At 51.4% G+C, this 13550-nt stretch overlaps 1 protein-coding gene across 1 annotated transcript in view; it reads right to left on the bottom strand.

The window, feature by feature from the left end:
* Window positions 1-4143: 4143 nt before the first annotated feature.
* Window positions 4144-13550, bottom strand: part of TG (thyroglobulin) — a 243690-nt gene continuing 234283 nt past the window's right edge. The window contains exons 46-48 of the mRNA XM_069465395.1: window positions 6982-7116; window positions 5280-5470; window positions 4144-4368 (exon numbers count right to left, since the gene is read on the bottom strand). Coding sequence (XP_069321496.1) covers window positions 4250-4368; window positions 5280-5470; window positions 6982-7116 — 445 coding nt within the window. The 3' untranslated portion in view covers window positions 4144-4249. The remainder of the gene's footprint in view (window positions 4369-5279; window positions 5471-6981; window positions 7117-13550) is intronic.

Consider the following 13550-nt stretch of genomic DNA (forward strand, 5'->3'; position numbering starts at 1 on the left):
AGCTCTGAAACTAGCTCCAACAGGGCTGGATGTGGGGCACTGGGCATGTATTTCTCCTTCTTTGTCTTAATAGGAGAGCTTGGGTCTCCTCCAGCTCACATACCCTGGCTGTTGGATGTTGTCTTTTCCACCATAGTTTTCTGTAAGTTGATCCAGGTCAGGGGCTGTGATGGCCTGGCCTGTGGCTCTCTCCTGTTGCCCATCTCTATCTTTCTCATGGCCTGGTGTGTAGCAGATGCCCCAAATCCATGATTAACTACAAGGGCCTTGTGAACAGTACTTTACTCTTTTCTGTTCACTCACATTAACATGCTTAATCATCAGGGCAAATCTGCAAAGTAGGCGGCATTATTATAACAGGATGTCAAAATGGGGTGTTTTCTATCTCAGGTTTCAAAGGCTGAGAACAAAATAGCAGGTGTCATCCGGTGGTGCTAGACCATACACGCAGGGGTTACAAAGGGGGTGGTCAAAAACTTGTTCCACCAACATCAGTCCATCACTCAATTCCAACCACGTGAAAGAATGTGAACAATCTGTTTTTGTATTTTCCCTGAGTGGACTTTTTATTATCAGAAAAACAGTGAGTGAGCTATGCCTGAAGTTTGGTCCAAGGGTAGGATAAAATACATATCCTTACAGGTATAACAATGCACTCGTTCTCTACGGCTCCTGTAAAAAGTTGCCACATATCGACAGCCTTAACACAGCATAAATATATTATCTTACAGTTCTGTCAGTCAGAAATACGACACGAATCTCAAATGGGCTAAAATCAAAGTATCAGCAGGGTGCATTTCTTTCTGAGGCTCTGGGGAGAATATTTCCCTGCCTTTTTGTAGCTTCTAGAGGCCACCCAGATTCCTTGTTCCTGGTCCCCTTCCTCCATCTTCAAAACCCGCAACATCAGGCCAAGTTCTTCTCATGCTGTGATCTCTCTGGTCCTCTCTCTGCTTCCCTTTTCTACTTTTAAGAACAGTTGTGATTACATTGGAGGCATCTGGGTAATTCCAGATATTGTAAAGTTAGCTGAATAGCAACCTCAACTCCATCTGCAACCTCAATTTCCCCTTGTCATGTAGCCTTAGTTACTCACAGGTTCTGGGAAGTGGGACCTATCTGTCTTTGGGAGCCCATTATTCTGTCTCCTGCAAATGTGGAACGGTAGGAAAAAAGGAAATTGCTTCCAGCTTGCACCTTGCTAAGCACTGCTCGCCCAGTATACTTACCTGAGTCCGTTGTCCAGGGTAGGAAACTGAAGATCAGAGGGAGAGACAGAGTGGTTCCATTCTTGACTGTGCAACGAAATCCCCTAATGCCTGGGTCCCATCCCCCAGGGATTCTGATCTAATTGGTCTGGGTTGTGGCCTGGGCGTTGGGATTTCGTAAAACTTCTGAATGACCAAGGCTGGAACCACTGGCGCAAAGGAATTACTCGAATTCACCCAGAAACCTGGCCGAAAGTGGTACTGAGGCCCGGTCCATCTCACTGCAAAGTCCCACTGAGGGGTTGGTGGGGGAGAAACTTCCTACATGGCTTCTGGAGAAGCTTTTTACTTTAACTGGAAATAGACTGTGGTTAAAATCAAGGGAACAAGGATTCCGGGGTAAAATATCAAGCACTCATTTCATGATGGGAACAAAATAACAAGTTTTAATTTGGGGGAGAAAAATGAGACAGTGCTCATAGGGTAGAAACTTGTATAGGGTATGAGACCTTGATAAATGGCATCACTGTTATTATGGACAGGCTATGGAGAGGGCTATGCCAGAAGAGCCTTCCAGATACATGAAGCCTCAGCCCACAATGGCCCCTCTGTCTCCCTCCCCTGCGGGAGTGTGAGCCCAGGGCCCTGTATCAGCCCAGCCCCCTCCCCTCCCTGACACCGTGTGCAGCCCCAGGCCCTGGGTCCTGTACTGGGCTAAACTGTGTGCCCCCAAAAGACATGTCCAAGTCCTAAGCCCCAGTATCTGTGGATGTGAATTTATTTAGAATTAGGGTCTTTTACACATAATTAAGGACTTTGAGATGAGATCATTTTGGGTTTAGGGTGGCCCTAAATCTAATGACTGGTGTCCTTGCAGAGAAAGGAGAGGGACATTTGACACCCAGAGAAGGCGGCCATGTGAAGACAGAGGCAGCAATCTGGGAGCAGCCACGAGCTGAGGAACATCACTGGTCACCAGCAGCCACCCGAAGCCAGGAGGAGAGAGGCATGGAATGGAACCTCCCTCGGAGTCTTGGAGGGAGGTGGCCCTGCCAACACCCCAATTTTGGACCTCTGGCCTCCAGAAGTATGAAAGAATAAATTTCTATTGTTTCAAGCCACTCGATTTGTGGTCATTTGTAACAGCAGCCACAGGAAACCAATAGAGGTCTCATCCACGCCTCCGTCCGGGTAGCTCAGGGGGGCCAAACACAGCTGCAGGGCAGCGTCCTGCCTCTCGTTCCCGTCTCCTCCCTCTGTCTGTGCTCCACAGCCCGGGCCCGCAGCCTGGATATGGCACCGGGAAGCACCAGGGCAGGACCTCTGATGCCAGGGAATTCGTGAGCACCTCCAAACACAGCACACGATTTCACAGCCCTATGAACTAGAGGAGGAAAGCAGTGTTTGAGGCCAACTTCAACCTGGGGCCAAGCCAGATGGCCCCAAGGTTGGGGGGATGGGACCAACTCTCATAGTCTTGGGAGCATCATTTTTCTACCCAGTAACTGTCTCCTCATTCATTGCTGCCAACTGCACCCCAACTCTGTTGGGACAGCAGTATCTCCCAATCCAGGGGATAAGTCATGTCTAGGGTACTTGGATCCCAGCAGGCCCGTTCCTTCCCCATTGCCAGTGATGGTTTAAAATTGAGGCAATAAGAGGTAAAGGGAATTCTGGGAACATCTGAAGAAGATTTTCCTCCAAGAAAAGAAAGAGGCACTGAAAGGAAAAGCCCTTTAGCCCCATTCCCACTTGCTTACAGCAAAGGATGCTGTCAGGGAGGTGTGATGTCTGGAGCTGTGGCAGCCAAGCTGTGTCAGTGAGGTGAACACCATCCCTGTGCTGAAGACAGCAAAGAGGAGGGCTGCAAAGGGTCTCAGTTCTTGATGACATCATTGAGACACTAACCAATTCTGGGACCACCTACCTGTTGGAGTTTCCTTTGGTTAAGTCCTTTTAGTTGAATATTTAGTTGCTGTCACTAAATCATACTAATAGAGCCTATAATGTAGTATGGAGGCTACTCGGGGCTTTCAGTGCTATCAGTGGGTTGTGTAGGGTTCACAATGTGGCCCTGGGCTTATTTTTTACAGTCCATGCAGTGCAGAGAAGTCAGAAAATATGTGTCGAAGTCTGATTCTCTTTCTCCTCCCTGTGTGAATTTAGGCTCACCATAAGCCTTTCTGAGCCTCACCTTCCACATCTGCAAAATGGGGTGATAATCCCCACCCACAAACCATTAATGATTTGGTCTGAACTCGTATAAGATGATGGGTGTGAGTGCATTTTATGGTGTGTCATGTAAATGACAGAGACTGTTAACTGGCTCCACATGCTCTTACTTTGGGTGAAATGAGCGTGCGTGTGTGTGTGTGTGTGTGTGTGTGCACACGTGTGCGCGCTGAACAGAAGACTCGCCTTTATGATACGTCCCTTAGGAGGGTGAATGAGAAAATCAGTTGCTTCCCTGAGAACCCAAACCAACTGGAAGCTGAGGTGATTTCCTGCCACATCCAGCCAAGTCCTGGTGATTGTACCCTAAAGGGCCCTTGGCTCTGTTCCCTCCCCCATCCCCACACTCCAGAGCGCATCGTCCCTCACTAGATCAGCCCAAGTTGGTCTCCCACCTCCGTCTGGAACCCTCATGAGTTAAGCCCTTTGTACCCCTCAGGTGGCACTGTGCCGCTCTGGGGCCCACCCTTGGTGGGTCCCCACTCTCTGCATGGCCGTCCATTTGCCTGCCATTCTCTCCTTCAGGGAGACGGAGTCCTGATTTCCTCAGCACCCAGCACCCAGCCTGGAGCACAGCAGATGCTTCAAAAATATTTGTTGAGAGGAAACAGCAGCCCGGGATTCAAACCTCAGAGGGATTATTAAGATATAGTTGGTACCACCCCCAAATTGTCTTGAATTCACAAATCAGAGTCACCAATACTTCGCTGCATGTAGACACTTTATTGAAAGTAAGTGGCTATTTTGGAGAACAAGGTGACCACGGCGGGCAGCCTCAGGTGTGGTTGGTGAGGGGGCTCAGGGGATGGTCACTTGCTGTAGGTCTTGGAGCCTGGCCCTGGGACGCCCGGGAGGTCCTCCCTCAGCCCAGATCCAGCCGTCAACTCCTCCTCTTCACTCCCTGCTGACGGCTCATCCTGGGCTCCATCTGAAACAGACGGGCAGGGCAAGTCGGTCCGGGCCAGAGACTTCTCCTCTGTGGTACCTTCCTTTTGGCCCCAAGAGACCCCCACCTCCAGCGGGCATTCCATGCTAATGCCCTCCAGGGGGGGCGTTTCCGGTGGTTGGGACACCAGATTCATCACCCAGCTGCAGGGACGTGCTAAGGGTGTGTTGGTACCTGAGTTTGCCAACAGAGAGCCACTGGGGTTGGAAACTAAAAGCAGAGTCGAGAATCTAAAGCACACGCAGGACAAGGTCACTTCTCTGTTTATGCTCCACCCAGGAACTCCTGTCACTCTGCAAACCTCTGCCCAAGCATCACTTTTCCTGGGGACCCTTCCCGGACCTTCTAGGGAGAGGCGAGTCCTCCTACCTCAGGCTCCCGCCAGCTGGGGTGCAAATCTCCCCCATGGCCTCAGGAAAGCTGAGGGTGTCCCCTGGGCGGCATCACTCAGACTCACTCTTCCGAAGCCACCCTCATGTTTCTCTCCATTCCCAGTGCCTCATTATGATTCACTTTCTGTCTTTAACATCGCAGAACAGGAAGAGGCAGAAATGCCCACTTTGACCCTGGCTACAACTGCCTCTCTAAGATTTTCTACCCACCCCTTTAGGGGCTTTGAGGATGAGGCTCCAGACCCTCCCTTCCCTCCCTCCGACCACAGCCCTTCTGGCCCCCTGTCCTCCTGTGTTCTCTCCCTGTGCCTCTCTTGCTTCCCATCCAGCTCCCAGGGACCAGGAGGCCCTTGGCAGAGCAGAGCTGTGCAGACTTTGAGCTCCTCCCAGGCAGGGGCCAGGCCCCCTGCGGTGCAGGCCTGGTGTCCAGGAGCCCGCAGATGCTGAAGTCAACCAGCAGTCGCCCCCACCTGGCCCCTGTGCGCCCTGGGGCTCAGTTACCTGCCGTCACCTTCAGAGACCTGATGTACTTGGACCAGAAGGAGCAGTCGGCTGCCTTCAGGCCCTGTCGATTTGGGAGCAGGTCACTGAACTCCTTGTAGTTCTCTCCACCCTCTCGGGGGACAAAGTCAGGCCAGGGGGCCTTGAATTCAGGCACTTTCTGTGAGAACTCATGAGGGTAGTTGGGGTTTCTGCAAAAATGAGAAGAAAGAAACATCCATAAGAGGAACTTGTCTTTCCTTTTATCACTTGGGATCACTTCCCAGTGGCACTTGGTCTCCGACGGCCAGCCACGCATCTGGAAGCGTCAGGCTGGATTCGAGCCCACCCCACCTGGGGCTGTGATCTCAGCTGCACACCGCAAAGCATTAGGGCACCAAGGCTCCCCGAGCTCACCGCTCCTGGGCCACTTCTGGGGAAGGAAAGACGTCAGGGTCGTGAGCTGGCTGCATTACTCAGGACCGAACGCTGCCCTTCTGTCTCTGTGCACGTTCAGGTCACTGTGTCCCTTGCTTTCCTGGTGTCCTTTGATCTAGACACCATAGCCAGTCTTTGGAATTCCCTTGTTTGTCCAAGGCCTGGGCAGGCAGGAGGGTGGACCCAGAGCCAGGGAACCCACCTGTCACCTACAGGTCAGCTTCTCCACAAAGGAGTCGTCACATCTGCTCAGACACAGGGCCTTTGACAAACTTGCAGCCCAAGCCCTTCTCCCAGCCTGTCCCCTGATGTGGCCTGCATGCCAGCCCCGCCGACCACCTGTTGCTCCCAAACAAGGCCTGCCGTCCCGTCATCTCCCCTCCTCTCCGGGGACTGCCTGCTTCTCCTTTGCTTATCTGAATATTCTGTTCACCCTTCAAGGCCCAGCCGAAATGTCACTTCCTCACTGAAATATGCTCTAAACCCCTAATTAGAAGAAATGTTTTTTTCTGCTCAGCTGTCATAACAAACTGCATAATGTTATATTGTGTCCTGCTTGGAATTATGGTTTTGGTTCTATGTTTCAGATTGTCAGTAGCTGGTAGCTGGGACATGATTTTTTCATTTTTTTTTTTTTTTTTTTTACCTTTCTAGAGGACCTCGCACAGTTCTAGATATTCAATGCACATCTGGCAAAGAGATAAGGGGAGATAGGTAAGCTACCAGGAAGAGTGCAGGGCAGGAACCAGCGATGGATGTGGAAACGGTGAGTGTGCTCACTATGCCAGAGTAGAGGTGGGGGAGGAAGGGAAACCCAGAGGCAGATAAAGGGGGCCTTGAGCACTTCGACTGGAGCTGATGAGCTTAGGCAGTGGTACTCCCACGGGACGCCGGGCAATGTCTGAGACACGTTCAGTTCTCACAGCTGGGCCAGCGTGGGTACCACTGGCACCTAGGGGGTAGAGGCCTGGGATGCTTTTAAATGTCCTACAAAGCACAGGACACAGCCAAGACTTAGCCAACCCCCAATGTCAACGGTGCTGAGGTTGAGAAACCCTGATCTAGAGCCATCAAGTGTGGCTGGTCTAATTGGAGCCTTTCTTTATGGAGATCAATCTACACAAAGATAGCTGTGGCTGGAAGAGGGAGACTGAGAAGAGGAGACCGGTGGCCGGGGATTGCAACATTTAGGGCGGAAAGGGTGCAGAATGGGGCTTTTGCATTCAGACTAAAGGGAGTGGGAGGGGAAGCACAGTGACAGGATTTGTGACAAGTGTCCACTTACCCCGATCTGATGAAGTTGGAAAAGTACTGCATGATTTTCAATGACAGGCTTTTCTCCTCCAGAGAAAACTGCCCGTCGTAGGCAGGGTGGAAGGGAAGCCCAAAGGCGTACTGCACATCCGCCAGCAACCCCAGGCTGAAACCAGACGGACAGAAGCAGCAAAAGTTAGGGAAAAAATAAGCCACTCAAAAACCCAGATGAGCCAAAAACCAATATTCCTCCCCCAGTAAAGACTTTCTCTCTTTATGTTATGCTCAGGGCTCAGTTCAGCTGAGGTTTGGCTGGGCCTACATTTAGTCCAGTGGCCCCTGGGGGCGGGTCCATGGCACACCTGCTGGCTGCATGTGACCAGTGCCAAGCACTGAACTCTCCTGGAATGAGGCCTGTGCGCAGTTTTCCAAGAAAGTGTTCTTTCGGCCATATCCTGACCATGATACTTATGATATCACTCAGTATTTGTTTGTTCCTCTAGTTACTGAAAAATAATAATAATAATAATAATCATAGCTTGTATTTGAGTCCATCCTTGTTCATATATTAACTTGCACCCTCACGACTCTTCAAGGGTGACACTGACCCACGGAGCCCACCCTAGTACAGTGCCTGGCACATGGGCGTTGTTCAGTAAACACGTGTTATGGCCAAACGGAATACCCAGGAAGCAGCAGGCGGATAGGAATGCAGACTTGGAAGCCAGGACAGTGGCCCGATGGCCTGAGCTGGACATGGCTGGGGGAGTCTGTGGCACATGGGCTGGGGGAGGGGACGCTGTGCTGGGGGAGGACTAGAGTGGGAAAACGGGAAGGGATTTTACGGCTGCGTAGGAAAGATTTTGGCTTTGCCCAGAGAGAGGGCTGGCCTTTGCCCTTGGCATCTGGGAGGTAAGTGATACCTGATGGGAGGGTCTTTGTTTAGGGCAAAGGTTGCCACACTGGACCTCAGGGTGGATGGAGCCATACCCGACAGCCTTAGGGTGAGGACTGGCCATGCTGGAAAGACCAACTGTGCGACTTAGGTTGGGAGTTTGGGGTCACATTAGGTGACTTTCAAATTGAGTCAAACACGTGGGCAATCAATCAATGACGCCTACATAATGGAGCCCCAGTAAAATTCTGAACACCAAGGCTGGGGGAGCCTCCCTGTTGACAATACTCTGTGTGTATTGTCACACATCAATGCAGAGAGTGACATGTCCTGACTCTCCAGGGAGAGGACAGTGGAGCTTCGCATTTGGAACTTCCTGGGCTCTGTGTTCTGCTCTTCCTTTGGCCGGTCCTAACCTGTGTCCCTTCCCTGTGAAAAATCATGACTGTGAGTATTGCAGCTGTCAGTGAATTCTGTGAGTCCTTCCAGGGAATCTTTGAACCTGAGGGTAGTGTGGGAAACCCTCAAATTTGCAGTCGGTGTCGGAAGCAAGGATCGTGTTGTGTGGAGACCGTGTCCTCTAACTTTGATGTTGGTCCCAACTAATCACAAGAGCCAGACCCTAATTTGACAACCTGGAAGATGAAGTCTGGAGAGATTTCTCTACGTGCCCAGAGGCACACAGTAAAGGAACCGCAGAACTGGACCAGAGCGGAGGTTTCTGGATGCCAGGCCCAGCAGCTGCCCCATCTGGGTTTGGGCTCCCCCATCTTCAAGCTGGGCGACTTCTGGCAAGTGACTTGACCTCCCTGACTCCCTACTTACGCATCTGTGGAATGGACACATAAATACCTATTTCTCAGGGTTGCTATGAATGTCAAAATAAAATGGTGTATGCAGAAGGTACTTAAAAGGGAAGTAAAGTGTGGCCCAACTCTTTCTTGCCACATCATCCTACTTGCTGATATAATCACCTGTCTTTAAGGTCATGGCAGCAGCTCTGACCCGGGGTACAGAGGGTCGCTAGTGGTTCTCAATGTGCTGACACAGTGGGCAGTTGCAGCCAAGGGACAGATGTTTTCTGGGAAAGGACTCAAACAGGGTGGCTCCCAGGTAAAGGTGATGTGTGTGGAGGTTAAATGATACGAACTGAAGTGCAATGCTTTGTGCATGGACAGTTTGACTCCGGCTGAGATCGGAGTGATTCAGTGCGCCGACCCCAGAGATTGGGAATAGGGACCCTTAGCTCAGGCTTTGAAGGAAAACGTTTCAGGTGAAGAAGGCACCTTCCCTGTTGCCTCTGCCCTGCTGAGGCTGGGGACAGTGATGACAGCACAGCTGTGGGGGCCCTTCCTTAACAGTGGGGCCCGATGACTCACGAGCCAGTACTCCTACGATGGCCGTAAGAATTATCACCAGTCTTCGTGTGACTGGCAAGGGGCATAGAACAGACATAAACTCATCACCCAGCTGAGACTCGGCCCTGTAACCCATCACCTGTGTAACGTTGGATGAGTCCTTTGCCATCCCTATGCCTCAGTTTCCTCATCGTAAAACACCAGATCAAGTGAGCTATTGCATGTGGAAGCTCTATCTAAGACAAGCATTTTTACACATGCTGGTTATGATGATGACGATGGTCCTCATGTGTCAGTACTGGGCTCCTATGCTGGAAGGCGTCGTGGAAGGGATATGAAACTGTGAAAGCCACACGGCACGGCTGGGAAGAGGAAAGCAACAGTCACAAAGCGTGGTGTCTCTCTGCAGCCGTTCGCAGATATCCTGGCCCTCTCAGAGCTGGCGGAAGCTCTCCCATTTCGGAGAGGGAAGCAGGAAGTGGCAAGTGTCATTGGCATTTGTAGGAACCTGGGACCCAAAGAGCTAAGTCCCTTGTCCAGTAACAGAAATGTCTGTGACAGAGCTCAGGAAAGAGCCTCCGATTCTGCGGCTGCCAAGGTGGCCTGTTTGGCCACCAGCTCTACCCGGCATGTGTTTAGAGCTACAGTTTCCTGAGCACCGGGGTGTGCCAGGCGCCGTGGCAGGCCTTTAACACCCATGATCGCCACATTCAGGGCTGGCTGAAGAAGGAAATGTCGCCATCCACGCACTTTTCAGGGGGTGACCCGAAGCTCAGAATGATACAGTGACGTGCCCGAGACACAGGAAGCCAGGATTCAAGCCTGAGCCTCCCGGGCCCCAAATCCAGTGCCCTGTGTAGTCTACCCACGGGCGAGGGACTGAGGATCCCTTGAAAGTAATCACGGTGTCAGCTGTTAATGGCGTTTTATGACCCACGCAGGGAAAAGGAACACAAAACAAAAAATGCCAAGCAGACAGAAGTTGTTGTAACAATGGCAAAAAAAATAACCCCAACCTGGCAGTTTACAAATCACTTTCACCCTTATTATCTCAACAACCCTAAAAGTAGACATTATTACTACTCCTTTCAAAAGTTGAGGAGACTTAGGCTCACAGGGGCCGTTTTCTTGCCAAGGCCCCGTAACTGTTCAGGGCAATGCTAGGACTTAAGCCTCAGTCTGCAGATTTCAAAGCCTGTGTTCCCCACCGTGTTGGCTGGGTTCCCTCCCAGCCTCATCGCTGGCCTTGCGAAGGTCTGTGCTTTCTCAGTCGCTACACCCCCTCTGTGCCGGCCACAGGGAAGCCAGGCAGCCCAGGGTTGATAGGGACCTCCCGGTCCTTTCTCCCCGTTGGAGCTGGGGTCCTTCCCCTCATAGCAGGAAGAGCCTATTTTCTAGGAGCCCCTTCCGAGAAGCGGCTGTATTCGTTTTCCGTTGTTCTCCTAAGACATTGCCACCCTCAGTGGCTTACAACCACACCCAGGACCCCCTCAGTTCAGAAGTCCAGGGAGGGTCTCACTGCACTGAAGTGGCGGGATCAGCAGGCTGTTCCTGCTGGCAGCTCCTGGGGACAGTCCTTGTCCTGCCCATTCGGGCCGGTAGCAGGATTCAGTTCCTAGCGGTGGAGGACCTGGGTCTCCGTTTTCTTGCTGGCTATACAGGCGGGGCCATTCCCGGGAACTAGAGGCTGCCGTCCAGGGCCACCTCCTCACACGGCATCTCTCTGACTGTGCCTCCCTCCTCTGCTGTGAAGGGCTCACGTGATTAGATGGGGCCGGCCAGGGTGACTCCCCGTCTCAAGCTCCTTCACCTTAATCACACCTGCAATGTGCCTTTGCCACGTAAGGGAGCATGTTCGCGGGTGTCAGCATTTAGGACGTGGCCATTCTGAGCGGCCAATATTCTGCCTGCCACAGTGGCCTTGTCCACTGCTTCCTCCAAAGAAAGCTGCCTTCCACGTGTTCTAGTGAACAGATAAAAGCTTTTGAAATCTGAGTGGTCATTTCAAATCCTGGCTCAATCACTTAATAGCTGTGCAATATTGGATGAGATATCTGACCTCTCAGGGACCCAGTGTCCTCATCTGTGAGAGGGTGACACAATCGTGCCTACCTCGTGCTGAATGAGGTTTCGCAATAGAGTATTTCAAACTTCTCACCCAGTTTCCGGCTCATAGGCTTATTCCCTTGTCCCTTTCCTGTGCGAGGCATCTGAAAGCTTAAGGGTAGGGTCCTCAACTTGGGGGAGGCCCACTAGAGGGTTTAAGAGGTCCCGAAGTTCCCTGAAATTACATGTAAATGTGAAGTGGATAGGTGCATCTTTCTTGAGAGATGCTATAAAGCTTCCATCACATTCTCAAGGAGTCTGTGCTAAAGGTGTGCAGGTAAATATCTAATAACTGGCTTCGGGGAGCGGCTGAGGTGGAGAGGAAGTCCCATCTGCAGCATTTGCCAACGTTCATGGTGTAAACACTCCCTCCACAGCCAATTTCAAACTACCAAAGTGACGTCCCTGAGCACGGAGCCGTTCAGTGAGCAGACACATTGCTGTGTGCACAACTGGCTTTTGTCAACTACTGTGAACAGGCTCCAGGCCACTGTCTGAGACCTCAGAAAGGCCACTGAGCACAGCTTTGGGGAAAGGCCTGGCATTCCAGCTCGTCCAGTCTGTTTCATTCTAGAGCCTGTTGCGCACGAGGATTTCTGCTTTGTTTTTTCCTCCCCAGAGCTGATCTCTATCAGGATGCTGGAGTTATTTTGAGCAGTTTCAGGCAGACATCGGGAGGAGGGACACACAGTGGGAGCCTCTGAAGAGGGGATTTGGGATCAGGGGACCAAGTCCTCAATGAATCTGAGCGCTGGCTGGGAGTCCCAGGCCCCTCTGGAGGAAGAGGAGGGGATTTGGATTCAGCAGAGGGAGACGTGGAAGAACGCGCCAGGGCCCGACGAGGTAAAAGGAGAGAAGCTCCTTAGCGACCGGCCGCCGTGTTTGCAGGTTGGGGGCTGACAGTTCATGCGTGTTGATTTGGCTTCCTTGCTCTGTGCTGTTTGATCACTGACAAATCACGGGCCCACCCCTCTGGCGGTTGTATCAGTACTCGGTCAAGCTGGTTGTCTTTAGCTTTTAGGTGCCTTCAGCGGTCTTGGTAATAATACTCCAGTGGGACTTGCCCCTAATCTGACAGCTACTCACCCTATGCCCAGGTGAGATCTGGATCTTCTCATTGTCACATGGAGAGGCAGGTGTGGGGCCTTGGGAAAGCTGCCTGCCCAAGCTGGCCAAGCTCGGCTCAAACCCCCACTTCTACCACTGACTCCCTGAGCCTCAGTTTTCCTGTCAGTAAAATGGGTCTGACCACCCCTGTGCAGCTGCCATGTGAGCATCACTGGATGCTCACAGACAGAGTGTGGATGGAAATTTCCTTAACCATTATAAATTGCCATCTGAGGAAGAGTTAATGTTGCCGACGTTGGTAAAGTTACATTTAGCCAGAGTGTGGAAAGAACTGACCAGCCACATAGCTCTGGGCATGAGTGTGTGTGTGTGTGTGTGTGTGTGAGAGTGTGTGTGTGTGTGCGTGCACGTGTGTACATGCTTTTTGTTTCAGTTTCAAGATGTGCATGCAAGTCAGTGAGGATTGTGTCAAGCAGGACACAGGATGTCAGAACTAAGACCCTGCTCCACCCACATTTGCCGAATGTCTACTGTGTGTTGTGCCCTGTGTAGACGCTGAGGGCAAAAAGAGGAATAAGTCATCCCTTCTGCTGAGCCCACAGTCTAACAGGAAATGGAGATACGCCACCATTTTTCAAAAATAAAATGCTGGGCGTTGTGTGATAGACAGATAGTTGCCTATTGAATGACAGAATTATTTACAAAGCACCGTAGAAGAGAGAGAGAGGAGATACCATTTGTTTCGGGCAAGAAATTGGAGAGGAGTTTATAGAAAGCTAGGAAGCCGCAGTGGACGTGTGCCTGGACAGATAAGGGGTTAGTGAGTGGATGAAGAATTGAGGGTCAGAAGAGTTGAGGGTCATGTTTCAAAGGGCTGGGAACACTGAAGGTTTCTCAGCAAGTGAGTTGCAAGTTGCATGACATTTAGAAGTATTACTAGAGTTGTATGAGAAGGAGACTAGAACTGAGAGAGCCTAGGGTTACTGCTGTTGTCCAGGACAGACAGAACATGGGTTCTTTTCACTTAATGCTCCCCAACCTCACCTCTGCCCTCTTACATCCTGCCCATGCTGCTGTAGACACTCAGGGAGGCTAAACCTGCACCCTGGCAAGCCCAAAGCTCGTGCATTGCACAAGTTCATGGATGCTTGGGGTGCATCAGGAAGCAGATGA

This window comes from Eulemur rufifrons, chromosome 3 (genome assembly GCF_041146395.1).
Source record: "Eulemur rufifrons isolate Redbay chromosome 3, OSU_ERuf_1, whole genome shotgun sequence".
In the NCBI taxonomy this organism is placed as follows: domain Eukaryota; kingdom Metazoa; phylum Chordata; class Mammalia; order Primates; family Lemuridae; genus Eulemur; species Eulemur rufifrons.